The sequence below is a fragment of the Salmo trutta genome, unplaced genomic scaffold (genome assembly GCF_901001165.1).
Source record: "Salmo trutta unplaced genomic scaffold, fSalTru1.1, whole genome shotgun sequence".
NCBI classification, from domain to species: Eukaryota; Metazoa; Chordata; class Actinopteri; order Salmoniformes; family Salmonidae; genus Salmo; species Salmo trutta.
Genome location: NW_021822698.1, coordinates 22,309 through 40,000, shown reverse-complemented (window position 1 = coordinate 40,000; position 17,692 = coordinate 22,309). Strand labels below are relative to the sequence as shown.

At 46.0% G+C, this 17,692-nt stretch overlaps 1 protein-coding gene across 2 annotated transcripts in view; it reads right to left on the bottom strand.

Moving 5' to 3' along the window:
• LOC115183748 (metallophosphoesterase MPPED2) overlaps positions 1 to 12,770 on the bottom strand; it is a 167,423-nt gene extending 154,653 nt beyond the window's left edge. Inside the window, exons 1-2 of one of the 2 annotated variants that reach the window (XM_029744842.1) lie at positions 12,489 to 12,770; positions 9,421 to 9,695 (exon numbers count right to left, since the gene is read on the bottom strand). In XM_029744842.1, the coding sequence (XP_029600702.1) occupies positions 9,421 to 9,548 (128 nt within the window). In that variant the 5' untranslated portion in view covers positions 9,549 to 9,695; positions 12,489 to 12,770. Of the gene's footprint in view, positions 1 to 9,420; positions 9,696 to 10,871; positions 11,025 to 12,488 lie in introns of those variants that run through there. The other variant, XM_029744844.1, reaches the window with a different exon arrangement.
• Positions 12,771 to 17,692: the final 4,922 nt, after the last annotated feature.

The window sequence follows — 17,692 nt, the reverse complement described above, 5'->3', positions numbered from 1 at the left end:
GTCCCCCTCTGTATCTAGTAGAGGAGCAACCTGCTGGCCTGTCCCTGTCCCCCTCTGTATCTAGTAGAGGAGCAACCTGCTGGCCCCTCCCCGTCCCCTTCTGTATCTAGTAGAGGAGCAACCTGCTGGCCCCTCCCTGTCCCCCTCTGTATCTAGTAGAGGAGCAACCTGCTGGCCTGTCCCTGTCCCCCTCTGTATCTAGTAGAGGAGCAACCTGCTGGCCCCTCCCTGTCCCCCTCTGTATCTAGTAGAGGAGCAACCTGCTGGCCCCTCCCCGTCCCCCTCTGTATCTAGTAGAGGAGCAACCTGCTGGCCCCTCCCCGTCCCCCTCTGTATCTAGTAGAGGAGCAACCTGCTGGCCCGTCCCTGTCCCCCTCTGTATCTAGCAGAGGAGCAACCTGCTGGCCCCTCCCCGTCCCCCTCTGTATCTAGTAGAGGAGCAACCTGCTGGCCCCTCCCTGTTAGTCCCGCTGGCCCCTCCCTGTTAGTCCCGCTGGCCCCTCCCTGTTAGTCCCGCTGGCCCCTCCCTGTTAGTCCCGCTGGCCCCTCCCTGTTAGTCCCGCTGGCCCCTCCCTGTTAGTCCCGCTGGCCCCTCCCTGTTAGTCCCGCTGGCCCCTCCCTGTTAGTCCCGCTGGCCCCTCCCTGTTAGTCCTGGGGCGGCAGGTAGCCTAGTGGTTAGAGGCAGGTGGCCTCGTGGTTAGAGACAGGTGGCCTAGTGGTTAGAGGCAGGTGGCCTCGTGGTTAGAGGCAGGCGGCCTAGTGGTTAGAGACAGGCGGCCTAGTGGTTAGAGGCAGGCGGCCTAGTGGTTAGAGGCAGGCGGCCTAGTGGTTAGAGGCAAGCGGCCTCGTGGTTAGAGGCAGGCGGCCTCGTGGTTAGAGGCAAGCGGCCTCGTGGTTAGAGGCAGCCGGCCTCGTGGTTAGAGGCAGCCGGCCGAGTGGTTAGAGGCAGCCGGCCGAGTGGTTAGAGGCAGGTAGCCTAGTGGTTAGAGGCAGGTAGCCTAGTGGTTAGAGGCAGGTAGCCTAGAGCATTGGGCCAGTAACCGAAAGGTTGCTGGATCGAATCCCAGAGCTGACAAGGTAAAAATCTATCGTTCTGCTCCTGAACAAGGCAGTTAACCCACTGTTCCCTGGTAGGCCATCATTGTAAATAAGAATTTGTTCTTAACTAACTTGCCTAGTTAAATAAAAAATTTAAATAAATAGTCCTGCTGGCCCCTCCCTGTTAGTCCTGCCATAATGGGAAAGTATGGAACACAAAGCCTGTGTTTAATATCACCACGGACGGAACCTTCCGGCGCTTCATTGAGGAATAAATTGCTTCTGCTAATGTTCCTTTCATTACGCCACAGCCCTTAATTGTGCTGCTGACAGGCCTCTGGCTACAGGGGGGATGGGCAGAGACATAGCGTATTACAGCGGTGTGTGTGTGTGTGTTTCTGCAGCCTCACACACACACAAGCACAATACCAGGGATTTCAGGATTTAGAGCCGACACAGAGGAATGAACTGTTATTAGTCTGAATATACATCGTCGGCCTTATACCTGTGCAGAACGGTGCCAAAACAGACTACAGGATGTGGTAACAACATGTCCACACTCATAAAGCACTTCAAGTACAAACAAACTCCCCCCACAGGGACCCACAGGGACCCACATCCACTACATACATTTACCAAATATTTGTCAAGCTTTTACCAAGCTGCAAAATGGAAAGTATGTTGCCTTTTTACACATTATAATGTCTTCGCCAGAGAGATGGCAGGATACATTTGTAATTGTAAATGCAAACTGCTTCAACAAAAGCTCAGTGAATATTAAACCAAACGAGGGCACGAGGCAGTGGTCGAGAACTTGCGACATGAAAGGCGTCTATTCCTAACGACACAGGAAGCATCATCATGGAGACATCCCCTCCGCCACGGCGTCCTACAGTGGGAAGGCCAGTATCTCAAGGACCTCAAAATGGCTTCCATCTCAAAACAACAGACCTGCCGAATGTCAACTGTCACTTAACCCCCGTCCCCCTTGCTGTAGCGCCAGGGCCAAGGGTAGGAGAGGAACTCAATCAAGGGTTCTCCTGTTTCAAAAGCACTCCATTCTGGCTACGGTAAAGCAGCGGGCCCCGGGAACAAAGAGACACAAAATGGGGCCGGCTGTTTAGTTTCCAACGAGGGGGAAAACTTACTATGGTTCTCCTGAAACTGTCTGAGTAGGGAAGGAGAGAGGGGTGAAGAGGGGAGGAAAGTGAGGGGAGGGAAGGGTAAAGAAGGTGAAGGGGGGAGGAACAGATGAGAGGAAAGAGAAAAAACAGCGGAGGAGGAGTAGAGGCCAGCAGAGGTAAAGGGGCAGGTTCGGCTGGACTGATTTAATTCGCGGGTTTCATTATGTGTAACTTGAGAAGAGAGAGGTTTTTGAAGTGATTTGTATCCTATTTTGTCACAGAAAATCCTAAGCATGTGAATCAAACGCAGTGACTTAACATTCACATAGAAGGGAGATGGAAGTACCCGTCTTCATTTTTTAAATGGAACCTTTATTTAAAACCTGTTGGGGGTAGGGCGCAGTATTTGCACGGCCGGATAAAAAAAAGTACCCGATTTAATCTGGTTACTACTCCTGCCCAGTAACTAGAATATACATATAATTGTTTGGTTTGGATAGAAAGCACCCTAAAGTTTCTAAAACTGTTTGAATGGTGTCTGTGAGTATAACAGAACTCGTTTGGCAGGCCAAAACCTGAGAAGATTCTAAACAGGAAGCGCTCTCTCTGACCATTTCATGGCCTTCTTGATCATCTCTAACCAAAACAGGAGATCTCTGGCATGACGTGACATTTTCCCATAGGCTCTCAGAAGGCGCCAGAAAGCTGAATGGTGGCTTTGCAGGCCCTGGCTGAAAAACATAGCACATTTTGTAAGTGGTCGATCTGAGAACAATGAGACTGGAGGCGCGTGCACGAGCCGACACCATGTTTACTTTCTCTCTCTTTGAACGAAAACATCCACTCCCGGTCAGAATATTATCGCTTTTTTACGAGAAAAATAGCATAAAAATTGATTTTAAACAGCGGTTGACATGCTTCAAAGTACGGTAATGGAATATTTAGAATTTTTTGTCACGAAACGCGTCGGGCGCGTCACCCTTCTTTACCCATCGGATAGTGTCTTGAACGCACAAACAAAACGCCGCTATTTGGATATAACTATGGATTATTTTGAACCAAACCAACATTTGTTATTGAAGTAGAAGTCATGGGAGTGCATTCTGACGAAGACAGCAAAGGTAATCAAACTTTTCTAATAGTAAATCGGAGTTTGGTGAGTACCACACTTGGTGGGTGTCAAAATAGCTAGCCATGATGGCCGGGCTATCTACTCAGATTATTGCAAAATGTGCTTTCACCGAAAAGCTATTTTAAAATCGGACATAGCGAGTGCATAAAGGAGTTCTGTATCTATAATTCTTAAAATAATTGTTATGTTTTTTGTGAACGTTTATCGTGAGTAATTTAGTAAATTCACCGGAAGTGTTCGGTGGGAATGCTAGTCACATGCTAGTCACATGCTAATGTAAAAAGCTGGTTTTTGATATAAATATGAACTTGATTGAACAAAACATGCATGTATTGTATAACATAATGTCCTAGGATTGTCATCTGATGAAGATCATCAAAGGTTAGTGCTGCATTTAGCTGTGGTTTGGGTTTATGTGACATTATATGCTAGCTTGAAAAATGGGTGTCTGATAATTTCTGGCTGGGTACTCTGCTGACATAATCTAATGTTTTGCTTTCGTTGTAAAGCCTTTTTGAAATCGGACAGTGTGTTTAGATTAACGAGAGTCTTGTCTTTAAAATGGTGTAAAATAGTCATATGTTTGAGAAATTGAAGTAATAGCATTTCTAAGGTATTTGAATAACGCGCCACGGGATTCCACTGGCTGTTGAGTAGGTGGGACGCAAGCGTCCCACCTAGCCCATAGAGGTTAACTAACAAGTCAACTAAGACCAAATTCTTTACAATGACGGCCTACCCCAAACCTTAACCCGAACAGTGCTGGGCCAATTGTGCGCTGCCCTATGGGGTTCCCAATCATGGCCGGTTGTGATACAGCCTGGAATCAAACCAGGGTCTGTAGTGACGCCTCTATCACTGAGTTGCAGTGCCTTAGACCGCTGCGCCATTCGGGAGCCCAATTAGGCTACTATCCCAAAAGCCCCCGTTTGTATGTGGATTTCTGTCATGTGACACACTACCCGTCAGTAGTCTTCTCTCCCCCAAACACCCCTCGTCATTCACAAAGAGGACCCTATCACAGCAAATCCTATCACAGTCCAAAACCAAACACCCTCGTCATTCACAAAGAGGACCCTATCACAGCAAATCCTATCACAGTCCAAAACCAAACACCCTCGTCATTCACAAAGAGGACCCTATCACAGCAAATCCTATCACAGTCCAAAACCAAACACCCTCGTCATTCACAAAGAGGACCCTATCACAGCAAATCCTATCACAGTCCAAAACCAAACACCCTCGTCATTCACAAAGAGGACCCTATCACAGCAAATCCTATCACAGTCCAAAACCAAACACCCTCGTCATTCACAAAGAGGACCCTATCACAGCAAATCCTATCACAGTCCAAAACCAAACACCCTCCTCATTCACAAAGAGGACCCTATCACAGCAAATCCTATCACAGTCCAAAACCAAACACCCTCCTCATTCACAAAGAGGACCCTATCACAGCAAATCCTATCACAGTCCAAAACCTAACCCCCTCGACATTCACAAAGAGGACCCTATCACAGCAAATCCTATCACAGTCCAAAACCAAACACCCTCGTCATTCACAAAGAGGACCCTATCACAGCAAATCCTATCACAGTCCAAAACCAAACACCCTCGTCATTCACAAAGAGGACCCTATCACAGCAAATCCTATCACAGTCCAAAACCAAACACCCCTCGACATTCACAAAGAGGACCCTATCACAGCAAATCCTATCACAGTCCAAAGCCAAACAGCACATATCTAGACATGCGCTGGGCTAATTGTCAGAAGAAAATCAAGCGAGTGAGTTCATTTGGATGAACACAACTGTACGGCTTTGATTCTGTTCTTTAGCATTTATACAGAACACACAGACACACAGCTGGGTTGATGTTGTTAAATGATTCACACTTTTATGAGCTTCTCAATTATTCAGAGATTGAAAGTAATTAACGAGGCATCTGGAGAAGGACAATGGAATTAAATAACAAGGAAAAAGATGATGCAACTCAGTCCTATTTTGGGGATTCAATTTCCATTTCCACATCATGAAATGAATGTGTAATTCTAACACCACATTCAACAATAACACTGTAATTCCACATTTTACCAAACCATCAACAAAGGAATTCTGCTGCATCGTAGTTTAGTGAATGAGTCTGCTTTTGTGTTTTAAAAGCAGTGAGAAGAGCTCCCGTGTAGAGCTCTCTCAGTGTGTGTGTGCTGTGTGTGTGTGTGTGTGCTTGTGTCAGCATGTGTTTGCATGGTTGACTGCATGTATGTGTGTGTGTTAAAAAGTGATCTTGGACACATGCCAACCTTTAAGCACCTACACCCCCACCTCCCTAAAGAGCCCTGTGTCCCCTTAGTCCCAGTCTGTGTCCCCTTAGTCCCAGTCTGTGTCCCCTTAGTCCCAGTCTGTGTCCCCTTAGTCCCAGTCTGTGTCCCCTTAGTCTCAGTATAAACTCAGTGTCCCCTTAGTCTCAGTATAAACTCAGTGTCCCCTTAGTCTCAGTATAAACTCAGTGTCCCCTTAGTCTCAGTATAAACTCAGTGTCCCCTTAGTCTCAGTATAAACTCAGTGTCCCCTTAGTCCCAGACTCAGTGTCCCCTTAGTCCCAGACTCAGTGTCCCCTTAGTCCCAGACTCAGTGTCCCCTTAGTCCCAGACTCAGTGTCCCCTTAGTCCCAGACTCAGTGTCCCCTTAGTCTCAGTATAAACTCAGTGTCCCCTTAGTCTCAGTATAAACTCAGTGTCCCCTTAGTCTCAGTATAAACTCAGTGTCCCCTTAGTCCCAGACTCAGTGTCCCCTTAGTCTCAGTATAAACTCAGTGTCCCCTTAGTCTCAGTATAAACTCAGTGTCCCCTTAGTCTCAGTATAAACTCAGTGTCCCCTTAGTCTCAGTATAAACTCAGTGTCCCCTTAGTCTCAGTATAAACTCAGTGTCCCCTTAGTCTCAGTATAAACTCAGTTTCCCCTTAGTCTCAGTATAAACTCAGTTTCCCCTTAGTCCCAGACTCAGTGTCCCCTTAGTCCCAGACTCAGTGTCTCCTTAGTCCCAGACTCAGTGTCCCCTTAGTCCCAGTATCCCCTTAGTCCCAGTCTAAACTCTGTGTCCCCTTAGTCCCAGTCTAAACTCTGTGTCCCCTTAGTCCCAGTCTAAACTCTGTGTCCCCTTAGTCTCAGTCTAAAGTCTGTGTCCCCTTAGTCTCAGTCTAAAGTCTGTGTCCCCTTAGTCCAAGTCAAATCTCTGTGTCCCCTTAGTCCCAGTCTAAACTCCTCATGTCCCCTTAGTCCCAGTATAAATGTCCAGTGTCCTCTTAGTCTCAGTCTAAATTCAGTGTCCCCTTAGTCTCAGTCTAAACTCTGTGTCCCCTTATTCCCAGTCCGTGTCCCCTTAGTCCCAGTCTCCCCTTAGTCCCAGTCTAAACTCTGTGTCCCCTTAGTCCCAGTCCGTGTCCCCTTAGTCCCAGTCTCAGTGTCCCTTTAGTCCCAGTCTAAACTCTGTGTCCCCTTAGTCCCAGTCTAAACTCCCAGTGTCTCCTTAGTCCCACTCTAAATGCCCAGGGAACCCTTAGTCCCAGTCTAAACTCCCAATGTCCTCTTAGTCCCGGTCTAAACTCCTAGTGTCTCCTCAGTCCCAGTCTAAACTAACTCCCCGTGTCCCCTTAGTCCCAGTCTAAACTCCCAGTGTCCTCTTAGTCCCAGTCTAAATGTCCAGTGTCCCCTTAGTCCCTGTCTAAACTCCCAGTGTCCCCTTAGTCCCAGTCTAAACTAACTCCCCGTGTCCCCTTAGTCCCAGTCTAAACTCCCAGTGTCCTCTTAGTCCCAGTCTAAATGTCCAGTGTCCCCTTAGTCCCTGTCTAAACTCCCAGTGTCCCCTTAGTCCCAGTCTAAACTCCCTGCTTCTCTGTCTGGCCTCCTCTGCATTTTACCCTCACATCCCGCTCAAATTGGACGCAATGCGATTACCGGCCCAACTCAAAGCACATGTTCCAAGTTGCTGAGCATTTCACTTCATGGGACGACTAAAAGGAGAGGAAAGGAGAGGAAAGGAGAGGAAAGGGAAAACAGACAGTCAGGAAAATAAAGCAACACAAACACGGCTGGGCTATGTTTGTCTGACACGGAGAGGCTCCCATGCTCTCAAGAATGTTCACTTTGACTCCTGGGTCACGTTACCAAGCATTAGCAAGAAATTGCAGCTGATGGGGTCTGAATGTGTGGGACGCTGTGTGTGTGTGTGTGTGTGTGTGTGTGTGTGTGTGTGTGTGTGTGTGTGTGTGTGTGTGTGTGTGTGTGTGTGCGTGCATACACCCTGAGTATGTGTGTGTGTTTTCATGCGTGTATCAAAGAGCAGCAATACCTTCCAGTTCCTGCCACACCACACAAGAGACACTGCTGTGCTCTGAGTCACAGACATCTAAATAATGTCTCCTGGACCGTCCGCCCGGCGCAAAAAACATTAGCAAGGATAAAGTTTCATAAGGCAACCCCCATCTCTCCTCTTTTTTCTCTTGGTTCAGGAGGAGCAGCAGGGTCTTTATTTCTGTGTAAATAGTGTTGATGCAGCAGCAGGGCTAGGCTAACCCCGGGCCAATCTGATCATTATCTACCCCATCTAAACAAACCTTACTTTCCCAGAACAGAGCACGCATTCTATAAGCACTCTACATGGTGGGGGAGGGGTGTGTGTGTGTTTGTATGTGTGTTTGTTTGTCTGTGTGGGGTGTGTGTGTGTGCGTGTGTGTGTGTGTGTGTGTGTTTGTGTGTGTGTTTGTTTGTCTGTGTGTGTGTGTGTGTGTATGTGTGTGGGGTGTGTAAATATACAGCAGCCGTCTCAGTCTCATACACAGGTTAAAGAATGAATGCCTCAGATACTGGCAGCCCTGTAGAAGAGTGCAGGAAACACATGCATGTATTTATCATGGTGCTTAGCTTATTGTATCCCAAAGAAACAAAATGGTAGTTCACGTAATTCAAGTATTATCTAATTACCGTTTACCAGGTATTTCCTATGTCAAAACAAGGACCTTACCTCCCTTATCCTACCTCATTTGCACACACTGTATATAGACACCTTTTCTATTGTATTAATGACTGCATGTTTGTTTATTCCATGTGTAACTCTGTGTTGTTGTTTGTTTTGCACTGCTATGCTTTATCTTGGCCAGGTCGCAGTTGTAAATGAGAACTTGTTCTCTACTGGCCACCTGGTTAAATAAAGGTGAAACAAAATAAACAAATAAAAAAGGAAAAGGGTGAAAAATACCAGATGTGATAATGTGTAATAAAAATGATTTGCATGACATGGTATATAAAGATTTAGCTTCAATGGTTCATTTAAACAACTATGTGAGGATCCAATGGTATTTGATGGTTAATAAAGGACCAGGAGGACAGATGTATAGCGGTCAGAACCTCAGATCCATACACCATAAGATGAGAGTCAGAGAGAGACCACAGACCAGGCATTCAGACAACCACAGAGTAGAGCACAACGTCAAGCCTCGCACCAGCCTGCAAAAAAGCCCACTTAAATCAGAAATATTACAATGCCTTTTCCATAAATGTGCCACATCGTCCCTGCACACAGCGTTCTGTTGACCACATGCGGTGGAGATTCGCCGGTCAGAGCACTTTGGCCTTCTGATGAAAAGCAGGGTATTGGGTAGCAACCCAGACAACGGTAATGTTAAAGAAGTGGCTGGATAAATAAAGGAAGAGGGCAGCCTGATAGACAGAGTGGACATAGTGAACATGCTGTAGGGACGCCATGCTTCAGAAGACTGCTGTTATCAGCTAGTCATAGGCTACAACACAGGTAGAACCTACAACACAGCTAGAACCTACAACACAGGTAGAACCTACAACACAGGTAGAACCTACAACACAGCTAGAACCTACAACAACGCTAGAACCTACAACACAGCTAGAACCTACAACAGCAGTAGAACTTACAACACAGCTAGAACCTTGAACACAGCTAGAACTAGAACACAGGTAGAACATTGCATAGTTCAAGTTTGGTAAGAAGGAATAGGAAAACAATGTGTGTGTGTGTGTGTGTGTGTGTGTGTGTGTGTGTGTGTGTGTGTGTGTGTGTGTGTGTGTGTGTGTGTGTGTGTGTGTGTGTACTCACATGTGGACATGTGGAGGTTGAAAGCGGCTCTGGTTGATGTTGTAGTGGGTGAAGGCCTGTGTGGGGTTGGAGCTGTACTCGTCCACTGTGATGGTCACTTTGCCCTGAGAGGCGATTCCATGAGCCATGCTTCCACCGTTCGGACATCAGACACCGTTCACCAGGATCCAAGGCCGAACCGTTCAGCAGTCATCCTTCAGAACCGCTGCTCAGAACTAGAACCGCCTCGTGTACAAAACCGGATCAACCACACTGACCCACAACCACACAGCAATCTGAAGCGAAACAAAGAGAAGAGAAACAGAACATGGCTGAACCAAAGTTTAAATCACAAGCATGCACTTCTGTAAATGTAGATGAGTGTGATGGAAATAGTAAGAATAGGCCATTCTGATTGGTAAGTAGGTACACACATCAAGCTTCCTCTACACCAAAACACTCATTTTCCTGAACACGTTGCCGTGATGACGGACATTGACAGTAAACTGTGAACCTGGCAAATGTTTGTAAAAATGGTAAATTGTACTAAATACTGAAGATACAGTATGTAGATGGGAAGTGATACTATAAGCAGGTGTTCGTAATATTAAATAGGGAAATACTGCGTCTTCATTTGCTAAATAAGCAACAGTTGAAAGAGTCAGTAACAACCCTCCTTTTGTTGATTGAGGACGTGATTTGTCAAACAGATTAAACCATACAATTATAATTTTGCAATAGTATTATAAAAAATGATTATAATAATCTGGACAGAAAAAAATAGACATGCAGTAATTTCAATAACCATAGCCTAAATATCTGAAACTACTCTAACGCCATCTAAAAACATCTGTCAACTGAAGATCAGAAAATAATAACCACAAACCATTGATTCTGCAGTAATTTCCCTGAACATGTAATTATCATTTAGGATGAAGACAAACTCATCCTGTATGACAAAGAAACTAAAGTGACCAACCATTGGTCAATAAACAGATGCAATAATGAGACCTTTGCAGGTTGTTCAAACACATGGGGAATGACCATATTCATGGAATACAATACATGTACAAATCATTTGGACACTGAAAACAAATACTAAAAAGTATAAAAGTATAAAAAATTAATCTGAGCATAAAATTGTACTAATTAAATAGTTGCATGCAGAAGCATAGATTGTCTGATGCTATCCTAATTTTACAATGTGTTTAAAATTCGTCATATTAAATTTAAAATTAATTATAGTTAATTGCAAAAGTCAGTTTACGTTCAAATTGTAAATGTATATGCATAAAGATTTAGAAAAATATGTTTTGATAGTCATGCACTTAGTAACATTTTAATTTAAGGCACAAACTCACCTATCAGAGAAATAGATCAATAGTGGTATATCCTAACTAGCCTACATAAATCACAATAGTGTGCGATTGTTTATGAACTAAGAGTAACTAACATAAACTGACGTTACTGACCCAAGAAGACGACCCAAGGTACCGGTGTCATGTGATTTCGCATGCCGCTTTGGAAGCCTGCTCAACGGTGCTTCAGTTCAGCTGTGCTCCCTCAACCCTGGCGTCGCTCCCTCCTGTCTCAAGCCCTGATTGATTATAGTCAGTAGTAAGTAGCCACTGTGGGCTTGACATCGCACCTGCAAGCTTTTTATACGAGACCTCCACTTGCACTGTCTCTCTGATGCAAGGACCGGTAGCCTACTGTGCCCCTCAATTTAAAAGTCCATCACTAATTGAAAAATCGAAACAACGTTCGCCGAGTTCAGGAGAGGATTCATTTCAGTGTTAATAAGTGCTTGATAGACACGAAGACACTACTTTATATTTGTAAATACAGTCATAATTGACATAGCACATTCATAATATATGCTGTATATCCTATTGTGTACATATCAGTCCATTACTTTGTATAGGCTAATTACCTTCTAAATCATTTTTATTTTTAATCAGACGTTTTTAAATTATTGATATAGATTTTTGTACTGCATTGTTGTGGGAGCTAACAAGAATTTCGTGGCACATTTTATAGCCTCTATGCTGTACACTGTGTACGTGACGAATAACATTTTATTCTTATTTTATTTTGATACAATTTATCGACGCAACAATACACGAGGATACATTGTACTATTATAAACATATGATGATACAACGTATATACATAATATACAAATTATATATATATATATCTATATATAGATACATTGTAACAACTCCAAAGCAACATTGCGACCATGGCTATGTACCAATTAGGCGAAACCCCTCCCTCTAGCTATCACCATTTAGGCCTAGAAGATAACAATACATGCATTAAAATATCTCCAAATTGTCTGTGGACTTGAAATTGTACGGTTTACAATAGGCCTACACTAGCCTAGGCTACTGTAAACAGACACCCGTGAACTTTGCCCAGTGCTTGCAGCACTCCATTGAAAAACGTGAAACTGCAGACAGTGAGCATGCATGGTGTTGGTAGCTAGATATTCCATACGTGTGTATTTTGCAATAGCCTATGATGGCTTACCTTGGTAGCCTACATAGCTAGCTGCAACTAGCTACTTCAAGTAGCTAAATCTGCCCATGCATTTTAAATGCACGCTTTAGCTTCCCATATTAAATGCTTTCGCGCCAATACACTGTAGTTACTCTTTCTTCCAATGCAAACATACATGTTCCTAACTTTAGAAATGCACATTCAAATGCTAAATCCACTATTTACCACCGCATTACTATAGTCGGGGAGAGGGGAAACACACTGACCCTATGGTACCACCGCATTACTATAGTCGGGGAGAGGGGAAACACATTGACCCTATGGTACCACCGCATTACTAGCTCAGTGCACCGCTTGCCATAACATTGCTGTTTTCAATAATGAACAAAAAGGATCTCTGAACTGTGCGTTCTGGCATCTCGTATAAAGAAAGCAGCAAAGGTGGTCAGTGCCAGCAAACCATCTGCACTAACCTCTTGCTCTCCCTCGTAAATGACAAGGCACCTCTAACCTGCGGCTTTGTGTCATGTTTTCTTATTCTCTCCATGCCTGCGATTTTCAAAGCCAGAGGTGAATATAGCTACCTTCGTTCTGGCGGATACGTGTCGCGGGGTCGCCCTCTACGCTGTCAAAAGACGTAGATCCATGCGGGAGAATGCCGATTTTGGAGGCCGGCGGGGGTTGCAGTCTGGGCGGGCAGGGCAGAACCTTCGACCCTGGGGGACCTCGGCTGGCTCTTGTGGAAACGAGACAGACAGAAGCGGAGAGGGGGAGCAAGAGAGAGAGAGCAGCCTCGATCTGACAGAGGAGAAGCCGGAGAGCGGTGTAGTGAGATGGGACTGCCACTGGGGTCAGAGAGAGCAGAGAGAGCACAGCCTCACACGCGGGCTCGAGCACGGGCACAGACAGACATGTGCGCTCTCCCGTTTGTCTCAAACACCCGTGTTCCGCTTCTGCAGGCTGGCTCAATCTATTCCATTTAGTAAGACAGATAACCACCATGAACCTGTCAGCAACATTTCCACGTGGAAATATACTTTATTTCTCTCGCCATTCGTGGCTTGTCTTTTGGCATGGATATGATAGGCTTGCCTAAGGTATACGAGTATTAAGTGTTTACTGCAATTCACACTTGCAGGGCACCACAGACGTGACGGAGTTGACTGGGAGAGTGGAAAAAATATGCGGCTATCGATTTCCTTCAGTAAAACCACAATACAGAATTCAATACTGTGGCTGCAAGTCCACGAACTCTCTAAATGTCACATCGTTTGTCCACCATGCAGCCAAATATGCAGCAGTCCACCAGCAGCAGTAGCCTACAGCAGTCATCCTGCAGTGATTTCTGTAATAGATTTAACACAATTATTTGTTCACATTTAAAGTAATGATCCAGTGAAAATCTCACTTTTAAAAGTAAATATTATTCTACCCAAATAATGTTGTTGACTCATCCTATACTCATAGTTGTGGCCACAGAATAAAATGGGGGGAAAATACACTTAAAAAACCCACCTCAAACTTGTATGTCAGACTGTTTAAAATTTGAATATTTTTTATGACTGGTATATGCCCACACCATTCTGTTGTTATGCCCACACCATTTCAACACAGAAAAACTGCTTTTCAACATACTTAATTACAATTTTTGGAAGGAAAACTATTTCACTCATATTGTAATAAATTATAGGTCATATTTCATAGAAATCTGGAAACACTGGTCAGTTACTTTAATGTTTTGTAGCTGGAATCACAGGTGCCTGTGTAACAGTGTAGGTTCCGTCCCTCTCTTCGCCCCAACCCGGGCTCAAACCAGGGACCCTTGCACACATCAACAACTGACACCCACGAAGCATCGTTACCCATCGCGCCACAAAAGCCGCTGCCCTTGCAACGCAAGGGGAAACCCTACTTCAAGTCTCAGAGCGAGTGACGTCACTGATTGAAACGCTATTAGCGCGCACCACCGCTAACTAACTAGTCATTTCACATCGGTTACACCTGCTCTACAGTCTATACCTGAATGTCACGTCCTGACCATGGAAAGCTCTTATTTTCTGTTAGAGTAGGTCAGGGCGTGACTGGGGGTTTAGCTAGTCTAGATTATTATTTCTATGTGGGGTTCTAGGTTTGTTTTTCTATGTTGGTGATTGTGTATGATTACCAATTAGAGGTAGCTGGTAATCGTTGTCTCTAATTGGGGATCATATTTAAGTAGCTTGTTGGTCACTTGTGGGATATTGTTTTTGTGTAGTTGCTTTGTAGGCATGGTTCGGTTAGTCTTACTTTGTTTAGTATTTTTCTAAAGTTTCACTTTCTAATAAATTATGTGGAACGCTATTCACGCTGCGCTTTGGTCCGATCATTTCAACGAACGTGCCACTGAAGCACTTCCTTATCTCTGTTACAGTATTTAACTCTAATGCTGCTGGGTCCTAATGTTCCATAATTAACATCAATATGGTAGAAATACCAAATTCAGTTTAGGCTACTAACTAAAATCCCACTTAAGGAAATATTTTCCCAAATTAGCCTACCATTTCTAGATAGAAATCAACCATTTATAGAGTGAGATAGATAGATGATGCTCTCATTACATTGCTTATTATATCAGCACAGAGTAGATTACTTGGCTATATACCTTGTAAACATGTAACCTATGTCCATGTATACCAGTACTATAACCCCCTACCCCTACTATTATCATGCTTCATACCAGTAAATTCTGGTTGTGATGTCTTGTGGGAACACCCCATGAAGCTCTTACAGCAGCAAACTAGCAGTATTTTCCCTGGTCTGCTGATGACTGTTCAGCCACATTTTACTGAATGAATTATTTGTAGCTCATTTCTTATGTTCTTCCTCTTAAGAGTTGAACCCTAATTGGTGTCAGTGACCCTGATCAGCAGCTTGGTTTATTAATTCTCTGAAACAGATTAAGTCGGCTGCTTTTGTGGGAGAAGAATCAATGATGATTTTAACACACGTCTTCAGGCCATCGGGATGCAAACTAGCTATTTATCCTCACCGGATTACCACAGAGTACAATTGAAATCACAGGTCAGACACATTGAAAGGCTAATTGGATAAAAGCTTCAGAATAGGATCCGAGGAAAACATTAAACTAACATTTTCAGAGTGGTGGTAAGGAATTTGTAAGCATCAAATAGGTTTTCTGTTGTATGGAAGGGGAGGGCAGTACAAGGATAAGATTTGTAAGAATTAAAGACTGATCAAGTTGGGTTTTCTGGCACATTGCTTTGCTTTTATCCTTTCAGAGCGGAAGACAGATTGGAGGTCATTGTCCCACCTCAATACATGCCTCAAAACAGGGAAGGAATGAAGGAAAGAAGGAGAGGAAGACGGTTTGGAGAACATTGTCCACCTCAACACATGTCTCAAAAAAGTGTCACACCCTCAGGACCCCTCCCGCATGCCCTCCTGGATCTGACTGGACCTGACCAGTCCCGCATGCCCTCCTGGATCTGACTGGACCTGACCAGTGCCGCATGCCCTCCTGGATCTGACTGGACCTGACCAGTCCCGCATGCCCTCCTGGATCTGACTGGACCTGACCAGTCCCGCATGCCCTCCTGGATCTGACTGGACCTGACCACTCCTGCATGTCCTCATGGATCTGACTGAACCTGACCACTCCTGCATGCCCTCGTGGTCCTGAACACTCCTGACCACTCCTGCATGCCCTCGTGGTCCTGACTGGACCTGACCACTCCTGCATGCCCTCATGGACCTGACTGGACCTGACCACTCCTGCATGCCCTCATGGATCTGACTGAACCTGACCACTCCTGCATGCCCTCGTGGTCCTGAACACTCCTGACCACTCCTGCATGCCCTCGTGGTCCTGACTGGACCTGACCACTCCTGCATGCCCTCATGGACCTGACTGGACCTGACCACTCCTGCATGCCCTCATGGACCTGACTGGACCTGACCACTCCTGCATGCCCTCGTGGTTCTGAACACTCCTGACCACTCCTGCATGCCCTTGTGGTCCTGAACACTCCTGACCAGTCCTGCATGCCCTCATGGACCTGACTGAACCTGACCACTCCTGCATGCCCTCGTGGTCCTGAACACTCCTGACCACTCCTGCATGCCCTTGTGATCCTGAACACTCCTGACCACTCCTGCGTGCCCTCATGGACCTGACTGAACCTGACCACTCCTGCGTGCCCTCCTGGATCTGACTGGACCTGACCACTCCTGCATGCCCTCATGGACCTGACTGGACCTGACCACTCCTACATGCCCTCCTGGATCTGACTGGACCTGACAACTCCTGCATGCCCTCGTGGTCCCGACCACTCCTGACCACTCCTGCATGCCCTCATGGATCTGACTGGACCTGACCAGTTCTGACACTCCTGCATGCCCTCCTGGATCTGACTGGACCTGACCACTCCTGCATGCCCTCGTGGTCCCAACCACTCCTGACCACTCCTGCATGTCCTCATGGATCTGACTGAACCTGACCACTCCTGCATGCCCTCGTGGTCCTGAACACTCCTGACCACTCCTGCATGCCCTCGTGGTCCTGACTGGACCTGACCACTCCTGCATGCCCTCATGGACCTGACTGGACCTGACCACTCCTGCATGCCCTCGTGGTTCTGAACACTCCTGACCACTCCTGCATGCCCTTGTGGTCCTGAACACTCCTGACCACTCCTGCATGCCCTCATGGACCTGACTGAACCTGACCACTCCTGCATGCCCTCGTGGTCCTGAACACTCCTGACCACTCCTGCATGCCCTCGTGGTCCTGAACACTCCTGACTACTCCTGCATGCCCTCATGAACCTGACTGGACCTGACCACTCCTGCATGCCCTCGTGGTCCTGAACACTCCTGACCACTCCTGCATGCCCTTGTGGTCCTGAACACTCCTGACCACTCCTGCATGCCCTCATGGACCTGACTGAACCTGACCACTCCTGCATGCCCTCCTGGATCTGACTGGACCTGACCACTCCTGCATGCCCTCATGGACCTGACTGGACCTGACCACTCCTGCATGCCCTCATGGACCTGACTGGACCTGACCACTCCTGCATGCCCTCCTGGATCTGACTGGACCTGACCACTCCTGCATGCCCTCCTGGATCTGACTGGACCTGACCACTCCTGCATGCCCTCATGGACCTGACTGGACCTGACCACTCCTGCATGCCCTCGTGGTCCTGAACACTCCTGACCACTCCTACATGCCCTCGTGGTCCTGAACACTCCTGACCACTCCTACATGCCCTCGTGGTCCTGAACACTCCTGACCACTCCTACATGCCCTCGTGGTCCTGAGGTAAATGGAGGACTGTATTTGTATTCGTATTTATTAAGGATCCTCAGTAGTTCCTGCCAAGGCAGCAGCTCCTCTTCCTGGGGTCCAGCAACATTAAAGTAGTTATATGACATTACATTTCATAACACTTTTCACAACACATTAAGAGTGTTCCCTCAGTCCACTACTCTACTATCACATATCAACAATACAAAATCCATGTGTACATGTGTGTAGAGTATGTGTCTTATCATGTGTATGTGTATCTGTGCCTGTGTGTGTCTCTTCACAGTCCTCGCTGTTCCATAAGGTGTATTTTTATATATTTTTTTAATCGGATTCTACTGCTTGCATCAGTTACCTGATGTGGAATAGAGTGATGGCTCTATGTAGTACTGTACGCCTCCCATAGTCTATTCTGGACTTGGGGATTGTGAAGAGACCTCTGGTGGCATGTCTTGTGGGGTATGTATGGGTGTCCGAGCT